Raw genomic sequence first — 23,765 nt, 5'->3', positions numbered from 1 at the left:
CCCATGATAGAAACCTCATCAACACGTCCACTCGCTCGCTGTGAGTTCCTGCTCCATTCACACATGGGCTCAATCAGACATCGCACTGACTTGGTATGAAGGAGCCGGTAGGGTGAACACGGTTTGATATCCAATCCAACTGATTCAAACATGTCCGTTCTCACCTACAGCTCTTCCAGGTCATTATCTCTGTAAATCCAGGTTTGCAGTGCATGTGTGAAAGGGGCTTTAATCTTGTTTGTCGTTGTGGAGTCGGAGGTTACTTTTATCTTGTCACATGATAATGATTAGCCCCGTGAAAACATTCAACCCTTAACTTGCATTAGAATAGTTCTTATGCATTGGTTGTAATATATTAGAGAAGACAATGTAAGAAAAAGACAGCAGGAAACCGGTGGATTGCTTACTCCGGGTAGGGAATGAGTCCTTACCCCAAGTGAATGAGTTCAAGTACCTTTGACCGGAGAATTGGAACAGCGGGGGCGGTGTTGCAGTCGCTCTACCGCACCGTTGTGACGAAAAGAGAGCTGAGGAAAACAAAGCCAGTTGAGGTGGTTCGGTCATCTAGTAAGGATGAACCCTGGGCGCCTCCCTAGGGAGGTGTTCCAGGCACGTCCAGCTGGGAGGAGGCCTCGGGGAAGACCCAGGACTAGGTGGAGAGATTATATCTCCACACTGGCCAGGGAACGCCTCGGGATCCCCCAGTTAGAGCTGGTTAATGTGGCCCAGGAAAGGGAAGTTTGGGGTCCCCTGCTAAAGCTGCTGCCCCCGAGACCTGACCCCGGATAAGAGGCTGAAGATGAGATGAGATGAGAAGACAATGTAATATTTAGAGGGCTTTGTAGCTTCTATATGACAGAATTTGCAGTGTTGACATTTCATTATAGCGGGGACTTCATGCTCTGTGCTGTTTCACCATGTTCTTTCTCAGGGAATAAAAAAACAAAGTTCTGCTCTTTAATGAGTCCTTCCAAGAGGGAAGGGCTTGGCCGGGAGAAACGAAAGACACTAAGCCGTCCCCTATGATTAATTCAAATGAGATGAAGCATGAACCCCATAGGAGTGTCGCTTAGATAATTACAGCAAAGGAGACAGGAGCAAATGTTGTCCTGCTGACAAAACCCAAAGTCACAAGAACAATTAAAGACAGCAGGGAAAGCTTGATTATCAGACCCCGCACTGGCTTTTAGCCCAGAGGGGCCACGGGACGCTTTAACCACTTGCATGACGGCAGCCTGTTATGTGTGTTGTGGTAAAAAAACAACTAGATGTCTTTTATTTACGGACATGTTGTGGTTATGGAGTTCTGTTTTTGCTCGGCAAGCGCTGCGGTCCCCGTGGAGCGATGTCAGTTCCTGGAGTAAGTGTTTCTCTGTCGTCTGCTTCGCGGTTAGTTTCCCGCTGTGTGAGTGTGAGGTTTTTTATAACGTCAATGCACGTTGCAGTCCTCTTTGTTTTATATCCTTTATCTTATCTCAACTCCTCTTATTATTCAGGCCAGTAGCACGCTGTGTAAACTCACTCCGAACAGCACAGGCAGTCCTGAGCACCTGGAGTGGAAAGGTTTTCTGTGCTGAATATTTCAGCCTAATTGATGTTTGGAGCGAAACGCCACGGACTAAACAAGCATAGCAAACAGAGTCTACGAGCTTTTTTTGTCTAATAAGCAGTTTAGGTGTTATATTCATCTTCAACCGCTTGTCCCTGTCGGGTCGCGGGGGGCTGGAGCCAATCCCAGCTGACATCGGGCGTGAGGCGGGGTCCACCCTGGACAGGACGCCAGTCTATCACAGGGCACATAGAGACAAACAGGGACAGACAACCATTCACACCTACGGGTGATTTAGAGTCATCAATGAACCGAACACCTGCACGTCTTTGGACTGTGGGAGGAAACCGGAGAACCCGGAGAAAACCTATGCAGACACGGGGAGAACATGCAAACTCCACACAGAAAGGACCCAGCCCAGATGCGAACCTGGACCCTTCTCACTGTGAGGCGACAGTGCTAACCACTACACCACCGTGTAGCCAGTTTAGGTGTTATATCATATTATATTCTGTTGGACTGAGAGAGTCATTAAATCTCACATTGTGAAGCTGGAAAGAGTTTGTGTGTTTTGTGGATGAATGACTTAAACAGTTGATGCTTTTGATGAATGAACTAAACATATTAGCTGTTATGAAAAGTGCATTTTTATATGCGTATAGGTATAGGTAAGTATGTTAAAGTAAGTTTAATCTAAAGTTTCTAAAAGATGTCTATATAATAAGAAGTTCTCGATCGTGTTTTGTCTTTTAAAGCCCCTAAAATCTCAGTTTCATTTCTCTATGAGATTAGATGTTCATGACTAACTAAGCAACAAGTATTGAAACAAACTTAGATATTATTTGTTCAGTAAAACTCAAAAGCTCAACTAATCTGCTTCATCAGGACCGTGTGGATGTGGTTTGATCACCAACTGTCTTCAGTTTTGGATTCAAATGTTGCCAAACTCTGATTATGTGCACAAGTGTAGGTGATTCATCCTTTTCAAACCAGTCAGAAGAGCCCAGACAAAACAAAACAATAAAAATCAGTTTCTAACATTTTTAGTTATTTATTCATGTCTTTCAATATGAAATGATGTGTCCAAACTGGTCTTTGTGTGTGTGTATATCGTGTTTTTAACGTGCTGTCTATTTTTGTTTGCCTGTGAAAGGCAAATGTTCACATTGTGGACAATGAAGTTATCGTGTTCGTATAACACAAACTAACTGATCAGGGCAGCAGCAGACCAGCAACTCCAGTCTGTTAGGTAAAAGTACTGTTTTGGTGAATGGAGTCTGGTGGCTTTGACATGCATGGAGCAGCTTTATTTCCCTCATTGTAAACTGAAACACCTGTCTGAAAACAGCGTAAAGCGACAAGTATATTCCAAATATAGTCATTTCTCATTTATGTGGACTGATTGCGGCAGCCCTAATTGTTGTATTCACATATAACCCATGTATGCAGTTTGTTTGTTTGTTGGTTGGTTTAATTGATGACTCTAAAATTGCCCGTAGGTGTGAATGGTTGTCTGTCTCTGTTCGTCTCTATGTGCCCTGCGATAGAGACAGGGACAAGCAACCCCGACAGGGACAAGCAGTTGAAGATGAATGAGTTTATAAGCTAGGGGCTATTCTTCCTGGGGTCCTGCAGTTTATGTAGTGACAATACAATTTACACAATCACATCAAACACAGTAGTCAAACAGTAGACATTACATCACATGACACAAAATACATTTCATGAATAGTTACAGAATTACAGCTAAACATAACGAAACATACACACATTACACGACTCTGCAGGAATCTATAATCTATAATAATCTGTGATAGGAAAAAGCCCATGCAACCAACTCACTACATCTGTATTACTGAAGTTATTTAGAAGGTAATGTCCTATGCGTGACTTTTCTAAAACTATATCGAGCGTTCTGTCGCGTAGTATTATTTGGGAGTAAGCTTGAACCTCCAGCGTTCCAATAAACCAGTAAATAATTAGATCAATGGGGGGAATTTATCTTCCTGAGGAATCGACCCTGCAGGTTCACGCTGCAGTACTTTCCCTCTCAGAGCAGTATCGTTCTTCTTAAACGCATCACTAACGACCTCATCGATAAACCGCTGTGAAGTGCCTAAATCAGAGATGTTATGACTCTCTGAATATCTGCCTCTGTGGTACACAGGTTTGAAATTCATGCCTCCTCCTCCTCGTTTTCTACTATTTCAGTTGTTAAACGTCTCATTCATTTGGTCCCTGCTCCTGCTGCGTTTACAGACGTGGCTTGAAATATGTTCATACAGAAAACAATTATAAAGGGAAATAGCAGGAGATGTTTTCAACTCTGCCTTGAGTAAAGGTTGATTTAATCTCTGTGGGTTGTGTTTTTACAGAACTATGTTCAGTTATGAGTGTTTTTTATTTTTATTCATGGGTCCTCAGTATTACAAGATGTCTCCATCATGAATAAACTAATGTTAGACTTTATTGAACAACATTTTGGAGTAATGCCCCCCTCAAAAACACACTTATATCTTACCACTTAAGAGGACATTCATTCTCTGTGTAATCCCAACCTTCACACAACCCATAATCAAAACCTGTGTGAAAATATTTTTGGCCCTGTAACGTGACTTCAATGTGTTCAATCTTATTGCAGTTTGGATCTTATTATTATATATATATTTTAATCATTTTGATAACACCTGGGAGCACAGCCCTCTGAATCTTGGTCCCCATCTCTAATGTTTTGATAAGATATCTCTCCATTATGTGTTAAACTGGAGAGGGATGGCTTAGCCTAGCTTAGCACAAAGACAGAATCCAACTGCTAGCACCTAAAGCTCACATTTTGTCTTGTTTGCCATTAAAAAACTGACAATTTGCTATTTCACAGGGGTTATACATCCACCAAAATATTGTGCCATTCCTTTAATTGCCATATTTCTTTAAATAGTGTGAAAATTTGTAATTGTATTGTTCCAAGCTAATGCTGCTGCAGTAAATGTGATCTTATTTTTGCAGTTTTTATTTCTTCTACTTTTCATACCCCTTTTGGTCGACAGTTGGATGATATCTCTCGTATCTGTCCGTTAAATGTAAAGCCACATCTAGCAGCTAGTTAGCTTAGCTTAGCACCAAGACTGAAAACATGGGCAGCTAGCACATAACCTCCCTGTAAAATGCTAAATTACCTTTTTTTTTTAAGGACAAACAAGATAAAATGTGGGCTTTAAATGTGTTTGAAGGTGAATTTTGTTCTCTTGGGACAGACCCTGGCTAGTAATTTCCCCATTTCCAGTTTTTGTGCTAAGCTAAGCTAAGCTAATCTTTTCATCGCTCCAGATATGAGAGCGGTATCAATCTAATAAAAAAACAAGATGTGGGCCAAGATTCAGAGGGTTACCACGTTCCTATGGTCAAAATATAAATGATAATAATAAGCTGAAATGAACCTTTAGTAACATTGCAGGGACCACCCGTCTTCATAAATTCTGAACCATCCCTATAATGCAAAAGTCCGTCATATTCCAACCTACGTTCATATTTGTAATGACAGGAAGATTACAACATTTTAAAATTCTCTTCAGATTAATTTAACATTTTGCACACGCACACTATCACTACATTGTAGTTTCCCCATGACTCCCTCGATGGTCAGGTAAGAAGAAAATAGAGCAGAAGGTAAAATGGAGACAGCATGAGAGCTCAAACTCCTAAGTAATTTTCTGAGAAAAGCACAATGTGCATAAGACTTTATTTCAAGGCAGCAATTTCCCACTCAGCAAGGAATTGTGTGGGCACTTGTATGACTAAATACACAGGGAATCAGAGGGTGTGTGAAGGAGGGAGTCGCTCCTTCATCACAGAAGTGCTGCGAGTATTCGCATAACAAAGGAGTGTTGAAGTAAATGAATTTGTGCTGAGAGTAATGCGTAGGACTTTGTTATCATGATCAAATCTTTTCTCTACTACGCAATGTTACGAATGTCTGTCACTTTTTTTATATAGTCTCTGGATCTTTATCACAATATGTCGGTCACATCCTTGCACCGTTCTGACGTATTAAAAATATTCTCCAGGTGATCTGGTATCCCGGGCCATGCACCACCTCCAGCCCCTGCACATCAAGAACCCCAGCAATGGGACTCCGGTCCACCAGAAGACCACCACCAACACCACGGTGCACTGGGAGCCCGAGGCCCTCTACACCCTGTGTTACTTCATGCACTGCCCACAGATGGAGTGGGAGAACCCCAACGTTGAGCCCTCCAAAGTCACCTTACAGACCGAGAGGTGAGTCCAGCAGTAGAGATGGTGATGCTGCTTTCATTCTTTTATATGAGCAAAGTTGCCCGTTCACAACAGGAGATTATTTAATATCTGGTCCAGCTAGTTTGGACCTTTGCGTTCTCACATACAGCTCCTAGGGGTAATGCATACCTGTATCATCAAATGGCCTCGTATAACCCTACGCTACAGATGAACAGAATAAATACAGGAATGTAGAAGTAAGGGCGCACTCACACTGTCCTTCTGCACCGCGCCCCGGGCTTTAGGGTACACTCCACCTCCGCATCACACCAACGTGAACCTTTCGCCACCATTGTTGTTGTTGATAAATGTCCGCGCATGGTTCGTCCTTCTATTTTCTATGTCCGACAGTGTGAGTGCGCCCTGAAACAACTTTTACTTGGCATTTACATTTAGCTATGTGTGAGGTATGTGTGTCCCCACCAGCGACCAACACCGCTGATAATAACATCCACAACACAAGTGATCGTTGCATTGTGAAAGCTGGTTAAGATCAGGGGAACAGCCCGGGGGGAAGTAGGATACGATTCTACTAGTTTCATCATTTCATTCCTTGAGTTAAAGCTCAGTAGGTGGAGACAAAAGCTGTGTCCCGAGTTTCCTCTTCAGCATTAGACGGTGAACCCACACAGACACGCAAAACTCGTAGTGTATTCAGGCCTTTACATCCACTTAAAGTAAAGTCAGTAACATTCTTCAAACTTTATTTCAGATTCAAAAGAGAGTCCACAGCACAAAGATGACAAAGTAGACAGACAACCAATCTAAACTGACAAGATTTGATCCTGCCAGTGTTTTCTAAGCCCTGAAAGCTCGTCCTAAGGCTGCTTAAAGCCTCTATCAGTGCGTTTATTTGCACAGCAGTAACCCGAAAATGCTCTTTCCCCGGTTAAGGGAATTATCTGATTATGAAGTTCCCCCCATTTACATGAGTGGGGGGGGCGACTTTTGGACAGAATTATGACAGAAACGTGACTTCTTGGTAGTGATGTTACTTCCTCCCTCGGTTTAAAGGTAAAGCTTGTGTTTTTTTCACGTTGTTTTGATGACTTTGCTTCCTGATTTATTCTATTACCGGTCAGAAACCACCGCGGCAGAGTGGGGAGGGGCAGTAATAACCGATGCACAGACACATAACTCTATCATAACCCGGGAGCGCTGTTTACAAACACGAATAATCGGGGTACTGAAGGAGTTTAAGGAGGTCTCTTAACCCCGATATGATAACTCCAATATTACCTGGGGTCAGTGTTTACATGGCGTTTGACAAACAGGTGTATGCCCTTTTTAAACTGCATGTAAACACACTGACTGTTGCTGTTCTCAGACTCTAAAGACTGCACATTAAATACCTTAAAAGTCACTCACATGTAGGGACACCAGAGGACACTAACTGTTGACTGGCACCATGCCACATAGGAACCTGAAGCAACGACCTCATTACATCATTGTAAGTCTCAATGAACCTCTGTGTAGTGCTACAACTGAGGTTTATCACCAGAAAGTCGCCTTCAAACAGCCAACAAGGTGTAAATCAAAGTGGTTTATGTTCCAGGAAGCTCAGCTGTGAGTGTGATTGGTGATAATTCACTCCAGAACTTGACAGACAACTGTAACGCCCTGCGATTAATGTATTCAGGTTACTAACAACAACAACAACAACAAATGCAGGACACGGACAGAGCCGGGGTGGTTTTTATTTTAGAACAGGATCTGGGCAGGGATGGGAATCAGGTGGCAGCAGGGAGGCAGTGGAGATAATGGAGGACAAGGCTGGCGTGAGTGTGGAATGAGGGGGAAGCGTGGCAGGCAGGGGTAGCCATGAAGGCTAGGTTAGACACACAAAGATAATTAATCTACTACAGAAATAACTAAGTTGGCCCTGAAGCGTAACTACTACTGCGGTCGAATCAACAATTTGGCAAAGAATGGTTGAAGAGCCGGCTGGGTTGATGAGCTGATGAGAGGCAGGTGAGCAGACTGGGATGTTATGTGATGGGCTGATTGCAGACAGATGTGCACGAGGAGCAGATGAGCGAGCCAAGACACAAACATAAACAGAGAGAAACAGACCGACAGAGAGTTCTTCTGGGGGGCAGGGCCACGGCTGTAACACGCTGGATTTTGCAGCACGTCTGGCTCCCATTATTGACACTGAAGTGGCTTTTTATTCGCAATATTTCAAGCGATTTACCTGATTTGCGTGACCACCCAAACAGGGGGATATTTCTGCGCTCTACCAGTTGTCAATGACCACCTTAACTCTGTTAGGGCCCAGACACAGCAAGCTGACTTCTAAGAACTCGTGACAAAGAAAGGCTGACTGTTGTGTCACCTCACGTCGCCTGTGTCTTGGAAAATGTTTCACTTAAACACACCGCAAACACTACAGCCTACAGGCAATTAGCACGTAGAATTAACTCCATACCAGCAGGCAGCGTGAGTCTGTATTCATCAATCAAAAAGGGAAACCAGAAGAGCGACAGGACGGATTCAAGACGCCGGTTAGCCAGTTAGTTTCTCTTATCGACGTTGATCAAACATCCTGGATCGGACTGAAAAAGGGACTAGTGCCAACAATGCGGGACACACCGCAAATACTAGGATGACGGATGCTCACAGAGGGCCCGACATTGACAAATGGACGTCTGTTGGTGTGTGTCAGGGCTCTTAAAGATCCTACCTGCACACAAAGGATCAGTTTAGGCAACAGAAAGCAGCGTTTTCTTGGCTGCATTTTGAGAAGGCTCTTAAATGGCACAGACCCCAGCAGACACTTAGCGGACGTCTCCACTCATCAAGCTTTAAATCAAGCGGCAGGATGACTTTTTTTTTATCAATGAGAAATGTTTGCATGAGTTAAAATCCAATCTCCCAAAACGTCCGTCACCAACCACTTCTGGCACACTTTACACACTGGAAGAGCTCTCCGTCTTGATAGGTAGACACGTATCCCTTCAACCCAACTGCCTCTGTCAGTAGAATAATATCAACTGTTCTAAAAGGTTAGTACAGGCATCCCTACTTTATCGCACAAGTTTTTCACCCCATAAGCTTTCCCGATGTAACATGTTGCGTGGGCTGGTCAGCGCTGACACTCCCCTAGGCATGGAGCAGATTGACGGGAACCAGAGGGACTTCACTTGGACGGACGGATGGACAGATTTTCCAACATCTTTCCTCCACTCTGAAGAGATAAAACTCTGTCCTGACGACCCTTGGGAGCATAAGGAGCGACAGGCGGAGTGACATGTCAGCAAGCTCTCGGGTCCCCGGAGAGAAAATTCTCTATTTAGCATTCTGCTGAAAGGTTGAAGACAAGTAGGGAGGACCTGCATAACACAGCGGGATGAGACAGGAGGGAGATTAAATGGGATAAAATGATCTTTCCATGTTGTTTTGTGAAGCTTCAGCTTGTGTAGGGTGAAATGACTCCTCCACCTTTAAACCTGACGTCTACGTAGATGGAAAGTGGTTCGTCGCCCCTTCTTTAAAGTTCGAAAAAGGTGACAAAGTAGAGGAATTTAAAATAGTAACAGCTGCAGCAGATTACGGCTTGTGGTATTTCTGGTCCAGACATTTGCTCCAAAGGAGGAATCCGTACACTGTCAGCTCTGGGTGTTGGTTGTCGCTGCGGGCCCGCTGTCTGTACCGATGGATAACATAACCCTCACTGTTTTCATTCCAGGGCCAGGGCCTCTTTTGCAAACGCAGAACGGTAGATATGTCTTTAAGGGGAAGCAAACATCAGTCAGAGCACAAGCACTGAGAAAAGGGAGGAGATCTCACATTAGTCAGCCAACTGCTGCGGAGAGAGAGAGAAAAAAAGCAAGGATAGCATCAGAAACAGATGTGGACAAGTCAAACACAGTGTGTCAATATCTAAAAGCTGCTGTGTTGATTAAACAGCTAAATTACAGGCGGACAGGGCAGCTGCATCAAGGGTAAACATACCCATCCCAAATGGTTTCTCTCCTCTCTGCTTCTGTTTGAGTCTGTTTTTTCAGAAATGAATGGATGCCAGAGGGTCATGAAGGAATAAAGCTCCACGGGGAACTTTACTGATGGATTCATTATATAAATTAACTGACTATAACATGAAATTAAGCTTTTTACAGCTTTTAAAGGCTTTCATTATTTATCCTTACTATACTGTAATTAATGTTTCTTGTAGAATGAGTGCGTGTTGCATCCTGAATACCATCCCAGATAGATGAGTTAATTCAAAGATCAAAGTCATTTTGGCTAAATCCAAATGGGAATGATATCAAGTGATATCTGTTGAATGAGACGCCAAAGGGATTTTTCATATTTACCAACGACCTGCTTTGAAGGCGCACCCTCCAGTATATTTTACATATTGTGCAGTCATTAGCTCTCTTCTACGGAGTAGAGGAACGAGAGCTTTATGACCCTGAGAGGATAATTATTATGAATGAGGATAATTTACTGAAGGCACGCTGCCAAGCGGATGGACTCGTGGTGATAATTCAGATCTATGGACTTCATCAAGTCCAGGAAAACAATCAAGTTTTGCGATACAGAATATGTTTTATGATGATGCGGGATGAAACAAGAACGCAGCTGCTGACACAGTTATTCCACTACATGGGGTTTGATACATGAAATAAATATTATAATTAATGAATATACAATAAGTAAAATGATCAGATATAAATGAAAGCATAGGGCTCTGCAATATGAGCAAAATATTCTCTCCTGATATTGGTCATTTCATTTCTTCTGGTGTTTCATAAAAGTAGTAGAATATAATAAATAGTCTATAGAAGAAGAAGAAATAGACACATTGTAAAACCCGATTGAGCAAAATAATACCGTATTTCCCGCACTCTAAGTTGCACCTAAAAACCTTCAAATTTCTCAAAAGCCGACTGTGCGCCTTATAATCCGCCTTATTAGTTTTTTTTTTTACTTTTTATACATTTATAAATACACTTTCAGCATTGGGCATATGTCATACCCCAAAGCTCACTTTTTGTGTGACCCAGCCTCCTTTTATTAGCCTTGGGTGAGTTCAGTTTCAAGGGCAATCAATCTACTTTTATAACTCAGCAAGAAAGGAAACAACTGTGTGTGTTTGTTTGTTTTTTAAGAAGTTAGGAAGCCGTACATGTATAAAGAAATTCAATTATATTAGTAAATCTTTTTGTTCTCAAAGACAAAAGCTCATTTTGCTTGAAGAGTGATGTAAAGAGGTTCAGTTCCGACGGACGACTGACCTGGATTTTGCTGCTGCTGTTGCACTGCGGAGGGAGAGATAAATAACAGACAGAACAACAAAAGAGAGATTAGGTGATTTACAGGTTATGTGATCACACACACACACACACACACACACACACACACACGCACACACACTAACCCTGGAAATAAATGATGAAATATGACCGTGTCAGCCATGCCAGACCCATTACTGATTTTGATTAAAGAAGGTAATAACAGCGTTTAGGGAGGTTGCAGCATCTAAATCTCTTTCTGTTCCGGACTATCTGAGATATAAATTATGAATATGGATTTGGTGTATCTGCCTTTTCAGTCATCTGTGGGGGCATCTTCAATTAGAAAGTCTGTGTGCTATCAGTGTTGGACCGGAGTCTCTATTAAGGGATTTTATTTTGAAAGGTGATTAGAGCAGCAATGTGTTTTAAAGGATTAGGTGGTAGTTATTGATTCTGGCGTACAAAGGTCACATTAATCATGATACGTCGTATTGATATGACCTGTGACATTCTGCAAATCTTCATTTGTGAATGTAACTGAGTGGACTCTTTTCTCCTCTATAGCTCTCTCTAGATCTGTTTTTCTTGGGTAATAGTCCGAGAAAAAAGCTCCAATTTCCAAGATTAAAGTTGTAAATTGACAAAATTTACAAATTTAAGAGAAAAAACTTGAATATTCTCGGATATTATAGCCTCATACGAAAGATATCTAATATAAAAATCCTCATTAATGCAAAAAATGAGGACTGATTTGTACATTTGATGTGAGCCAAACCAACCTTTGTTTTTCCCCTGCAGGCCGTTCCTGGTACTGCCCCCTCTGATGGAGTGGATCCGGGTGGCGGTCGCCCACACTGAGCATCGACGAAGCTTCTCCGTTGACAGCGATGACGTGAGGCAGGCCGCCCGGCTGCTGCTCCCCGGCGTGGACTGCGAACCGCGACAAATAAAGTAAGGCCGTGATGCGTATGAAAACGCAACGAGCAAGCTGCTCATGAGGGTGGAAGTAATGTCACTGGTTTAGTTAAACCTCAGTGAGTGAAGGAGTCTTTCGTCTTTCGTCTGGAAGTGCTTAATCATCATAAACTTTCGCACATAAGCCCGGGAGCTCAACTCATAAAATCTCTTCGGGGATACCAAAGCTCCGGCTTTGTACACATCGATTCAAATCCTCAATAAATTATCCTCGAAAAAAGTGTGTTCCTATAAGTCTATAAAGCCTTCTGTTGGACTGGAACTAATTATAACATGCGAGCCACGTCCCTTGTCTGAGTGTTGTTTATACTTTGTGAGGCGTTTGATCTGTTTTATGAACAATGGGTTACTCGAGGTCCACAGACATTACCATAGTTTTTATGCCTGGAGCCTGAAAGATGCGTTTCAAATCTGGCACAAACGTCCACTTGGACTCAGAGATGAAGTGATGAAGTGATGACATTTTGGCTCCAAAAGGTCACCTTCACTGTGACATCATAACGTTTCTGTCCATTATTCGACGCCGTGACTCAGGGACAGAAGAGCAGATGCTGAATCGGTAAAACTGTGCTGACTCTATAGATCTTCTGTGCTGCTGAGCATCAAGGTTTCGCCCAAAAATACTCTTAATACCTTTCATTAAAATCCTCCAAAGTCTCCACTTCATGTATTATGTGAGTCTCGACAGTCATGGGTGTAAGCGGCAAGGCGGTAATTCTAGATTTGTAATATATTATTACTTGAAACGTGTGGTTAATGGACTTCAGGTGAAAGAGTTTCATGTTTGACATTCTGGGTAAAGTCACAGTGATTGTTGATTGCATTCACCTGTTAACTTACCTCACTTGCCTCCTTAATTAGGGGTTGTGCACCTGCATTTCTACACACTAATGAAGACAAATGATCTCGTAAACTTGTTGAATGATATATTTCTGTGGCCCCCTCTCTTCTTTCTTTTCTTCCTCCCTCTTTCACGGCCAGCAGCAACCAGCCTGCTGCCTCTGTGACTTGGGGATAAATCTTCCCTCTGCATGTTTTCTGTCTCCCGTTTCTCTTCCCTCCTTCACAAACACTCCGCAGCAGCCACGCGGTTGTCACGTTGCAGCTCAGTCAGCGATGTTGCGTCAGAAGTCCTATCGCATCTCAAAAACTTGAGGAAAATAATAAATAGAAAACAATGAGAGGTGCGAACTGCCAATCAGCATTTGCAGATGTCAGGTATAATTGCCGTTTAACATTTGACAAACATCATGACACGGTTCCCCTGTGACCCCCGTAGAAACGACGCTGTGACAGATGCTTGGATTAAGAGGCTTTGCGTGGAAACGCGAATTAGTTCTAATGAGTCACAGCGAAAGCCTTACCTGGAGAAAAGCTAAGAACCAGCACAGAAAAATGACAAACAGCTCAATACTTGAAATAAACTCATGAAAGTGCAGTTAATTTTTATCATTTTAAGGATTTTAAGTTGTGAAAAGAGCAACGTAGCCATCGTTTTCTGTTCCCTTCAGAGTGCTGTGGAGATGTTTATCCACAAAATCCATTCCTGAGATAATCTCCCACTCAATCACGGTAATGGATCTGCTGTTTCCATCTGCAGAGCCGAGGACTGTTTCTGTGCCACCAGGAAGCTGGACGCCGCCTCCACGGAGGCCAAGTTCCTGCAGGATCTGGGCTTCAGGATGCTCAACTGCGGACGGACGGACCTTGTCAAGCAGGCGGTGAACCTGCTGGGGCCTGATGGCATTAACAGCATGAGCGAACAGGTCCGGCATTTAATGCACACTCCTACATGTAAATCAAACAGCATTAACATCACACACCTACACAGGAATAGTGGAGAGTTAAACACAATGGGTTTCTAAGTATAACCTGGGAATACGTCCTGGTTCACACACATGCTGGGCACAGGCTGCTCCCTATGAGTCATGCAATGTACTTACAGAAGAACATGTTGGTTTCTTTTGTGTCTGTGTATAAGGTTGTTAATGGGAATACAAATGCCGCGTATGAATATACAGATATGGGCGGAATCTGAATATTTTGCTTTAATATTCGCCACAATATTCAAACGTTACATCGCTTCTTTTCAGAGTTATTATGTCGGTTAAGGATATTTGCTGTTTGTGTAACGCAAATTTACGGATAAAAGGCACAATTTCAGGTGCCCAGTCCATATTGCAAAAGAAAAACGTGTTAGCGAGCCGCTTGCTCGATAGCTGCGCTCATCTCACCCATGGAAGCCGCCATGTTGTTTACACTGAACAGTCACTTCTCGGTTCGTCACACTTAAATCCACCTCAAAACCAACGCTGCTTGGGTCGGTCGCTTGGCAAATCAGGATGGTCTCACGAGGCTAGACATACAGACATTTAATTTACTTGTAAAACCAGCTAAATGGTGCAGGGGACCGGGCGGCGTTACAGGAGCAACAAAGTAAAAGTTTCGGTCTGACGACACTCGATGATCATTAGGGTGGGCTGTCTATCATCCTGTTGATTAAGTAGTTCAGTATCTATCATATTTGCCTGTGTTGCACATAATGGTCCAGATCAGATTGGAGGCTTCTTATGAAAGCCTGTCCACTCTTTACAGTCTTCTATTCTATAGATAGTCTGATAAATGCCAAGAACTTGCCACAGGCTTGGATATAAAGTTCTTTTGTTATTTTTCCTCTTTGCAATATAACACTTAGATGAGGCTTCACCCTGCGGCTCGGAGCATAATGTGTGTGGGCGTGTCAGGCTCAAGAGATTGACCTGTGCATATGGTGCCATGTAGAGATGTAATGTTCGGAGTTTCACAGCCCCGTCTGCGCTGTCACTCTAATCGGAAAAAGTCACGGTTATTTTTGAGGCAGTTATGATTATGTCAGGGAAATTGGACCCTGGGATAAACTGCTGAAAATACCTCTGATTGATGAGGAGGGAACTGTTGTAATATATAATCTTTAGACACGGGGCTTATCGGTAGCCTGCAGTGAACGTGCACTGAGGTTACTTAGGTTACTTGTGTGATTTAAAGAACATTACCTAAAGAAAGAGCAGCTGGCTCCTTATAGATCAGCTAATGGTCTCCAAAGGGCTTCGCTAATAGCACTGAAATCCACATTTTCCATGGTATGGTTAAGAGAAATGGCAAAAGAATGTGTTATGAGGTTAATTATGAATCAACTTTAACAGGCGAGTACACTTATTTTATGAGGTGTTGAATCCTCAAAAAAAACACTCCAATCAGGATAACATTCATTCATCTTCAACTGTTGTCCCTGTCGGGGTCGTGGGGGGCTGGAGCCGATCCCAGCTGACATCGGGCGTGAGGCGGGGTCCACCCTGGACAGGACGCCAGTCTATCGCAGGGCACATAGAGACGAACAGAGACAGACAACCATTCACACCTACGGGCAATTTAGAGTCATCAATGAACCGAACACCTGCACGTCTTTGGACTGTGGGAGGAAACCGGAGAACCCGGAGAAAACCCACGCAGACACGGGGCGAACATGCAAACTCCACACAGAACCAAGAACCCTCTCGCTGTGAGGCAACAGTGCTAACCACCACACCATTGGATATTCATTCATTCATTCATCTTCAACCGCTTATCCCAGGGTTGGGGTCGCGGGGGGCTGGAGCCGATCCCAGCTGACATCAGGCGTGAGGCGGGGTACACCCTGGACAGGACGCCAGTCTATCGCACATAGAGACGAATCACTATAATCACTATACATTGGTGAGCCTGTGAATGTTCTCATTCGTCCAGGTCATCGTTATCCTCAAAGCAATTTCAGTCAAAAACAACTGGACTGGTTGTTTGTCTAGGAAGACGTTTCACCTCTCATCCAAGAGGCTTCATCAGTTCATGTACGCATCTGACCAGGCTGGGACTGGTCCAACTAACTGGTGTGGAGATCCAGGTATTTAACCTCTCACAAGGCCGATGATGTCACTGAAACCCTTTGTGCTCCAAATGCCCACGCCCGTCGTTAGAGTGACAGTCGGTGGTGGGCAGTTGGTTTCGACGTCGTTAGTTCTCTATTGCGTCTGAACGACAGTCGTTGGGGTCACCCGGGCCATGTGTGAACAGTTGTCCTTTGAGGTTAGATTGTTGAATCTCCTGGGAAGGGATGAAAGGGCGGCATTGTAAATTGGAGATAAGTGGTGTCTCAGACCCCCTCCTCTGTTTAGCGATGGTTTCTCCACTTTTACATAGATGGCTTCTTTTACTCCTCTTTCAAACCATCTGTCCTCTCTGTCCAAGATTTGGACATTGCTGTCATCAAAGGAGTGGGCTTTCTCCTTGAGGTGTATTACACCTCAAGGAGAAAGCCCACACCACTTATCTCCAATTTACAATGCCGCCCTTTCATCCCTTCCCAGGAGATTCAACAATCTAACCTCAAAGGACAACTGTTCACACATGGCCCGGGTGACCCCAACGACTGTCGTTCAGACGCAATAGAGAACTAACGACGTCGAAACCAACTGCCCACCACCGACTGTCACTCTAACGACGGGCGTGGGCATTTGGAGCACAAAGGGTTTCAGTGACATCATCGGCCTTGTGAGAGGTTAAATACCTGGATCTCCACACCAGTTAGTTGGACCAGTCCCAGCCTGGTCAGATGCGTACATGAACTGATGAAGCCTCTTGGATGAGAGGTGAAACGTCTTCCTAGACAAACAACCAGTCCAGTTGTTTTTGACTGAAATTGCTTTGAGGGTATACATTGGTGATGTCTGAACATGTCTTTGTCAGTCTATTTTCTATTCTTCTACATTTGTAGAATAATGTATCCCTCTGTAGCACTCCCAATCAATAACTCTAAAGTATGTTACAGAGCTGATAGGACCCTGCCTAATTATTCATCCCATATTACTGCTCATAACCTCAAATAAAGACCTCTTTGTGACTGAGTTTTACAGCTTTTGTTTGGTTTAGTGGATAGTCTTTTTACGATTGCTGTAATCGCTCCTCACGTTCATAGTTGACGTAAAAAGTGTCATTTCTAATGTAAGAACATAAAGTAACTACATTTCTATTTTATCTCAGCCTATAACAATGCATCATGTTTTATAGCATTGATCATCAACTGGCCGCCTGCCAGATCTTCTTTTAAAGCATGAGTGAAGATATTGGCATCATATGAAAGTAGACGACCTAAGGCCTCCGTTGGTACCAACCACGTCATGCTCGCAAAATAACGCTCCAAAGTTAGGCGTAGTTTGTGGAGTTTAAATTAAAAACAATTAGAATGGTATTAAGGGCGCACTCCCACTGTCCGTCCGTACCGCGCCCCGTGCTTTAGGGTCCTTGTCCCCCCCCCCTCCAGGCCCGTTTGTACTCACACTACCTGGGCCTCGGCGAATGCTTCTTGCTGCCTATACGTCATCACGCCGTAACACGTCACACGCATTGATTGACGTCATCGCGATGCATGGCTTTGTTTACAAATCTTTCCGTAGACCACGGAGTTTTTGTGCGTCTTGTCGACTGTTTTTCAATCTTTTCATCGACCAAATCTGCAGTAAACACTCCACCTCCGCATCACACCAACGTGAACCTTTCACCGCCATTGTTTTAAATGTCCGCGCATGGTCCCTCCTTCTTCTTTCTATGTCCGAACAGGCGCACATAAAATGACGTCAGAGCCGCCGTAGGCCTCGTGCTCGTACACGTGTGCAAGCTCGTGCTCATACACGTGCAAATGCGCTTACAAAAGCCCAGTTCTCCCAAACGGGCTGTGGCCGGTAGGCGCGGTACGGTTGCACTCACACTGGTCAAACAAACTAGGCTGTACCCGTAAAACCTGTTTGGTCACGGTACGAATGGACAGTGTTAGTGCGCCCTTATAAGTGGCATTAAATAATAATATGGGCAATTGTGTCTTTGTTTCGTACTGAGACCAATTCCCTGGAAATCAGAATTTTTACGGCATTAATGTACTTTTTCAATCCAAAAGAAATCAGAAACAGATTAAGTTTGCGATTGCTGAAAACAATCCCCTGAAAGAAATTCAGTTGATCCCCTTTCCTCTGTACAAAAAGCACAACAATCCATCCTGAGCCCTTTAACCCTCCTCCTCTTCTCTCCCCTCCCCTACAGGGAATGACCCCTCTCATGTACGCCTGTGTCCGCGGTGACGAGGCCATGGTTCAGATGCTGCTCGACGCTGGGGCCGACATCAACAGCGAGGTCAGTGTTCACCAGACACCACCCGTACGTCAAAATGTCACATTTACTCCACATTTTTGTGTGTGTTTTTATTTGTCTAAAATGTTCCTTTACATTTGTTATGTGAAAACGATAAAACCCACTTTGTGTTGCTCCCCCCCTCTCCTTCTCTGTCTTCATTGTCTCACCTGCTGTCGGCATGCTCTCTGTTCTCCTGGCAGCTTATTACATAAAGTGCACTGATAAGCAATAAAGGAGGATTATTTGCACAGTAACTGCCATAAAATAAAAATCCACTGATAGCCCCTCAGTGCAGTCAGTTATTACATTTTACAGTGTAGACGTTCAGCTACAGTTAGCTTTGTACTGCATCAATAATGCATTACTGTTGTACAAATGTGTGCACTTAGTGTAACTCGCTCCCACAGACTGTACATGAAGCATGCACTTCATTGCACTTGTTTTGAACTAAGAACAGTGTGTGTGTGTGTGTGTGTGTGTGTGTGTGTGTGTGTGTGTGTGTGTGTGTGTGTGTGTGTGTGTTTGTGTTTGTGTGTGTGTGTGTGTGTGTATGTGTGCGTGTGTGTGGCTGCTTTAATGTTAATAACAGTAATTAAGAATAGAAATGCTTCATGGACTCTCCTCCACCACAGAGACTTCCTTGTTGATTGTGATCGCTCCATTGGTTTAGTGCTCGTAATTCAGTGCACGTGTGTTGACTCTCAAGCAAAGCGCTACCTGTATGAACCATCCAATAGGAGTCCAGTGTCACAATACATACATATTTAAAGGTCACATATGGTAGAAAGTGAGATATTATGTCTTTTTAATTCTAAAGTAGGTTGAGGTGCTGTAGAAATAATGTGAAAATATCAAAACACTCAATCTACAGAGACAGCCTGTATTCTGAAACTGTGTCTTTAAACGAGCCGTCATGACTTCTGTACGTCGTTTATGTCACAACTATACTATATATAGGTAGATAAGTGCAGGTACAGTGCCGTTACAGTCATTCCCCGGCTGCAATGATGGTGCAGAGAGTGCAGATGCAGAAGACCCGGAAGCACTGGCCAATAAGAGAAGACTGGACTTATTCAGGAGGGGGTCTTAAAGAGACAGGATCTACAAGGGAGCGTGGGGATACGGGTATATTCATACAGACAGAATGAGAAAAAGTGTAAACATGTCCTAGTAGAAACCCAAAAACACAAGAACGACCCAGAAAACGAGCACGATAAGGGACCTTTAAAGGGTCACAAGCCACAAAGTCTTTTGAAGATGTCCAGAACAAGGTCTATGGATTATGACGCCTTAATGTGATGACATTTTTCAACATCGCAAGCTCCAGACATTACTTTCCAATCATTATCCCACTGTATACAGGTGACCGCAAAACCCTAAACACACACCGCTGAGCCCGAAAGTACAGTAAAACAAATGACGTTGCATAACACCGGTCGAAAATTACACTATTTACACGTTTTGTTGTTATACCTCTCTGCAGTGATGATATTTTAGTCCATGTTCCTGCTGAAACGGTCTTATATTAAAAAGTAATTAATAATTCATCACTGTGAACACAAAAAACGAGCCCCTCTGTCGTTTAGCGTCAGATCTCTAATGGAATGTGACATTACATTAAACGTCTGTCAAAAAAAAGCTGCCCTCCTCCAGGCGACATTTAGATATAATTCCTGTAATTTGCTCTGCGATAAAGCCACTTTAGAACAACATCGGGACCGTACGGCCGCGTAGATTTCCCTCCGACGCCGCTTTGTTCATGAGTCAGCACCTGCCGTCTTGACTGTGTTTGTGGTCTCTGCCAATGTTGTGTGTATTCTCTCTGGTTTCATTCTCCTTTGAAATGAAACACAATGGAGCTAGGCAGATAGTGCAAAGTGTGGTCAGAGAACCGTACCCGGGCAAACAGACTCGAAAGGCTGAGGATTGAGATGAGGAATGAGAGTCGAGCGGCTCAAGATTTTCTGTGAAACTCAAGAGGAAAATCTCCCTCTGCCACCTTGCCCTCCTTTGCTTACACTTCTCCTCCTGCATACTGCTTCTCGCTGCTCCCTCCTCCTCCCCCCACCACCATCCCCCGCCCTGAGCTGTGAATGTTAATGGCTGTATATCTCTCTCCCTGAACTTCACCTATGACTTCCCAGGTGCCAAGCACAGTAAACAAGCACCCCTCAGTTTATCCTGAAACGCGCCAGGGGACGCCAATCACTTTCGCCGTGTTACACGGACACGTGCCTGTCGTGCAGGTAGTGACGTTTATGACCTGTACCCATTAACCTGTGGCCCTTGCCCTGAGCCTTTGCACCAAAATGAGGATATAATGATGATGATTATTATTATTATGCTGCAACATAATAATAATAGTACTAACAATAATGGATGTTATACTTGAGGATGGTTGGTAGAGTGGAAAGAAAGACTCGCCACAAAAGAGAGATACATAAACAATTAGGTTGTTCAGACAACTAATGAGAAAAAACCTTACACAAGACACTGGCCCTCTTCCTTCCTGTGTTTTAGGCAAACTCTTCACATTAAAGCGATGGTTCGGATTGTTTTGAAGTGGGGTCGTAAAAGGTAGTCAGGCAGAAAAGTAAGAAATGTACTGTTGTGGACGGGGTGGCAGCAGCTAAACATGCTTTATCCACCTAAAAAAAGAAATATGTGTTTAAGTGTTGAGTATTTTCACCACTTTACCTTGCCATCAGTTATCTCTGCTCCCTTCAAAGCCACCAGACTCCATTGACAAAAACAGTCATTTTGCCTCACCGAACACAGTTGCTGGTCTACCGCTGCTTCGATTGGTTACGTCCAAACTACATGGCTGTGAGTTGTTTTGTTTTTTTAATTCCTAACTTTTTAAAACAGGGGTGTCAAACTGATCCAGTAAAGGGCCGTGTGGCTGCAGGTTTTCATTCCAACCAAGCAAGAACACACCTGACTCGACTTACTCAATCACCTGAACTGTCTTCACACAGTTGATTTGTTGGACCAGGTGTGTTTTTGATTGGTCGGAATGAAAACCTGCAGCCACACGGCCCTTTACTGGATCAGTTTGACACCCCTGCTTTAAAACACTAAAAACAGAAAAACAGAATAACACAAAGAAACTATCCGGTCGATGCCCAGATGCCTCGTGTTTCTGTGAGGTACATTTTTTTTCAATGGAGTCTGGTGGCTTTGAAGGGCGCGTAGAGCAGCTGCGGAAATTTAAACCGTCTGGACTGTCTGATGGCAAGGTAAAGTGGTGACAATATTCCAAATATAGCGTACACATAAACTGATATTGATTCTTTTTGCAGTTGTCTAAAACACGCTGTTGACCTGTCAACCACAATAGTACATTTCTTAGCTCCTGTTGTCCTTCCAGTATCACACTGACACACTGGAAGTACCTCATGCAACCACACTTCCAAAAAATCCCTTTGAACTGCCCCTTTAAGTTTGTTAATAGTGAATGCTCCTCAGATGTGTAGATGAGTCACGCAGCCCCCTGGTTTTCACCACAACTGAATTTAGGGATTGGTCCGACAGCAGCTGGGAGAAACCTCCGGGGGCAAACTAAACAGAGCAGAGCTCAGCCAGCCTGATACACAGCCTCAGGGATGCCAAATTTCAGTGTTTTGTTCATTTTTTTAAATATATATATATATATATATAATACATTTTGTTGCAGTTGTTATTATACGAGCTGATGAACAGCGTCGCCCTCAGGATTATTCTCAATTATTAATCTGCACCAACGCAATCAGAGGTTGTTTTGGGATAGAAACATTTGTGATTCCTCCAAACAAGAAGCTAACGAGGAGGTGAAGATAGGAGTGTTTTTAGTGTCCAGAGCTCACACAATCCCAGTGCCTGAGTGTAACCACGCTTTCCCCTTCCCCTGTTTTCTTCCTCCCTCCTGGTTTGTTTCCCCCTTCCCTCCTTCCCTCCCTCCCTCCCTCTCTCCCTCCATTCCTGCCACAGTTGTTGCTGGATAACAGAGCGAACGTGGAGGGCGCCCTGCAGGATGGGGCGGAGAACTACACGGAGACGCCGCTTCAGCTGGCCTCTGCCGCAGGTAAATCACATACAAGCAGCCAATATGTGGATTTTTCTGCACTTTCAGATTCCTGACCCGAGTATTTCTTTTCTCTCTTTTGAGATGGCGTGTAAAGCATTAGTCATGACACGCTCGACTCTGAGCTCACCAGAAGGCATTCTCACTCTGCTTTAATCATCTAATTAATTCATCACTTTCAATTATATCTGAGACTCATGAATACAGTGAATTGTAAACGCTGCTTCTCATGAAAGAATTTGCAGTTGCATTGATTCAAAATGGACTTTAAACTGGACGAGATTATCGGTCAAAACAGAACCACGTGTAGTTTGACATTTGGAGAAACATTCACTTTCTTGCCGAGAGTTAGAAGAGAAGATAGGTACAAATCTCATATCTTTCCATTAGCTTAGCTTAGCTTAGCATAGCATAAAGACTAGAAACAGAGGGAGAAGCTAGCCTGGCTTTGTTCAAACTGAATTCGCCAGCTCTAAAGATCAACTTCTAAACACTGAAGTGTTAAACGTGACTATTCATTCATTCATCTTCAACCGCTTGTCCCTGTCGGGGTCGCCGGGGGCTGGAGCCGATCCCAGCTGACATCGGCCGTGAGGCGGGGTCCACCCTGGACAGGACACCAGTTTATCACAGGACACATAGAGACGAACAGAGACAGACAACCATTCACACCTACGGGTGATTTTAGAGTCATCAATGAACCGAACACCTGCACGTCTTTGGACTGTGGGAGGAAACCGGAGAACCCGGAGAAAACCCACGCAGACACGGGGAGAACATGCAAACTCCACACAGAAGGGCCCCAGCCCGGGATTCAAACCAGGAACCCTCTCAATGCTAAGCACCACACCATTCTAATTCTTTTTTTAACCACTAATTCTGCTCAAAATAACACCAAACCTCTGCAGGAGCATGATGAGAGTCCCTACACATACACCAAATTTTCGCGTTCCCGGTGTGTAAAGGCCGTAATGTGCAATAATGACCCATACATTATTGCTTATTACACGGCTACTTATTAAGGAAATCAATTATTTTACAAATGAAATAGAAAGGAGTCTGAAGCCTGTTTTTAGCATGTTTTTACTGCTTTTATTCAGAATATGCTTTGAGTGAAAAGAAGAATGAAGTAGCATAAAATGGAAATACTCAAGAAGAGTACACGTATGTCAAAACTGTACTTAGTTCAATTCCACCGCTGATCAGCAGAGCATCAAATGTAAGCTGAATTTGATTGTATTCACCCTTTATTCATGTGTATCTTTCCGGTCAGGTAACTTTGAGCTGGTGAGTTTGCTTTTGGAGAGAGGGGCCGACCCCATGATCGGGACCGTGTGTCGAAACGGCATCTCCTCTTCCCCCCTGGGCGACATGAACTCATTCAGCCTGGCAGCCTCACACGGCCACAGGTAACACTGGCAATCACACACACAGGAACACACACACA

At 43.7% G+C, this 23,765-nt stretch overlaps 1 protein-coding gene across 1 annotated transcript in view; it reads left to right on the top strand.

Moving 5' to 3' along the window:
* The window catches only part of btbd11a (BTB (POZ) domain containing 11a), a 189,448-nt gene that overhangs the window by 152,077 nt on the left and 13,606 nt on the right, over positions 1-23,765 (top strand). The window contains exons 3-9 of the mRNA XM_083935417.1: positions 5,614-5,827; positions 11,884-12,036; positions 13,661-13,826; positions 18,166-18,255; positions 20,400-20,501; positions 22,225-22,318; positions 23,592-23,727. Of these exons, the coding sequence (XP_083791543.1) occupies positions 5,614-5,827; positions 11,884-12,036; positions 13,661-13,826; positions 18,166-18,255; positions 20,400-20,501; positions 22,225-22,318; positions 23,592-23,727 (955 nt within the window). The remainder of the gene's footprint in view (positions 1-5,613; positions 5,828-11,883; positions 12,037-13,660; positions 13,827-18,165; positions 18,256-20,399; positions 20,502-22,224; positions 22,319-23,591; positions 23,728-23,765) is intronic.

The sequence above is a fragment of the Echiichthys vipera genome (assembly GCF_963691815.1).
Source record: "Echiichthys vipera genome assembly, chromosome: 20".
Classification (NCBI taxonomy): Eukaryota; Metazoa; Chordata; class Actinopteri; order Perciformes; family Trachinidae; genus Echiichthys; species Echiichthys vipera.
This window is presented reverse-complemented; position numbering and strand designations above follow the sequence as displayed.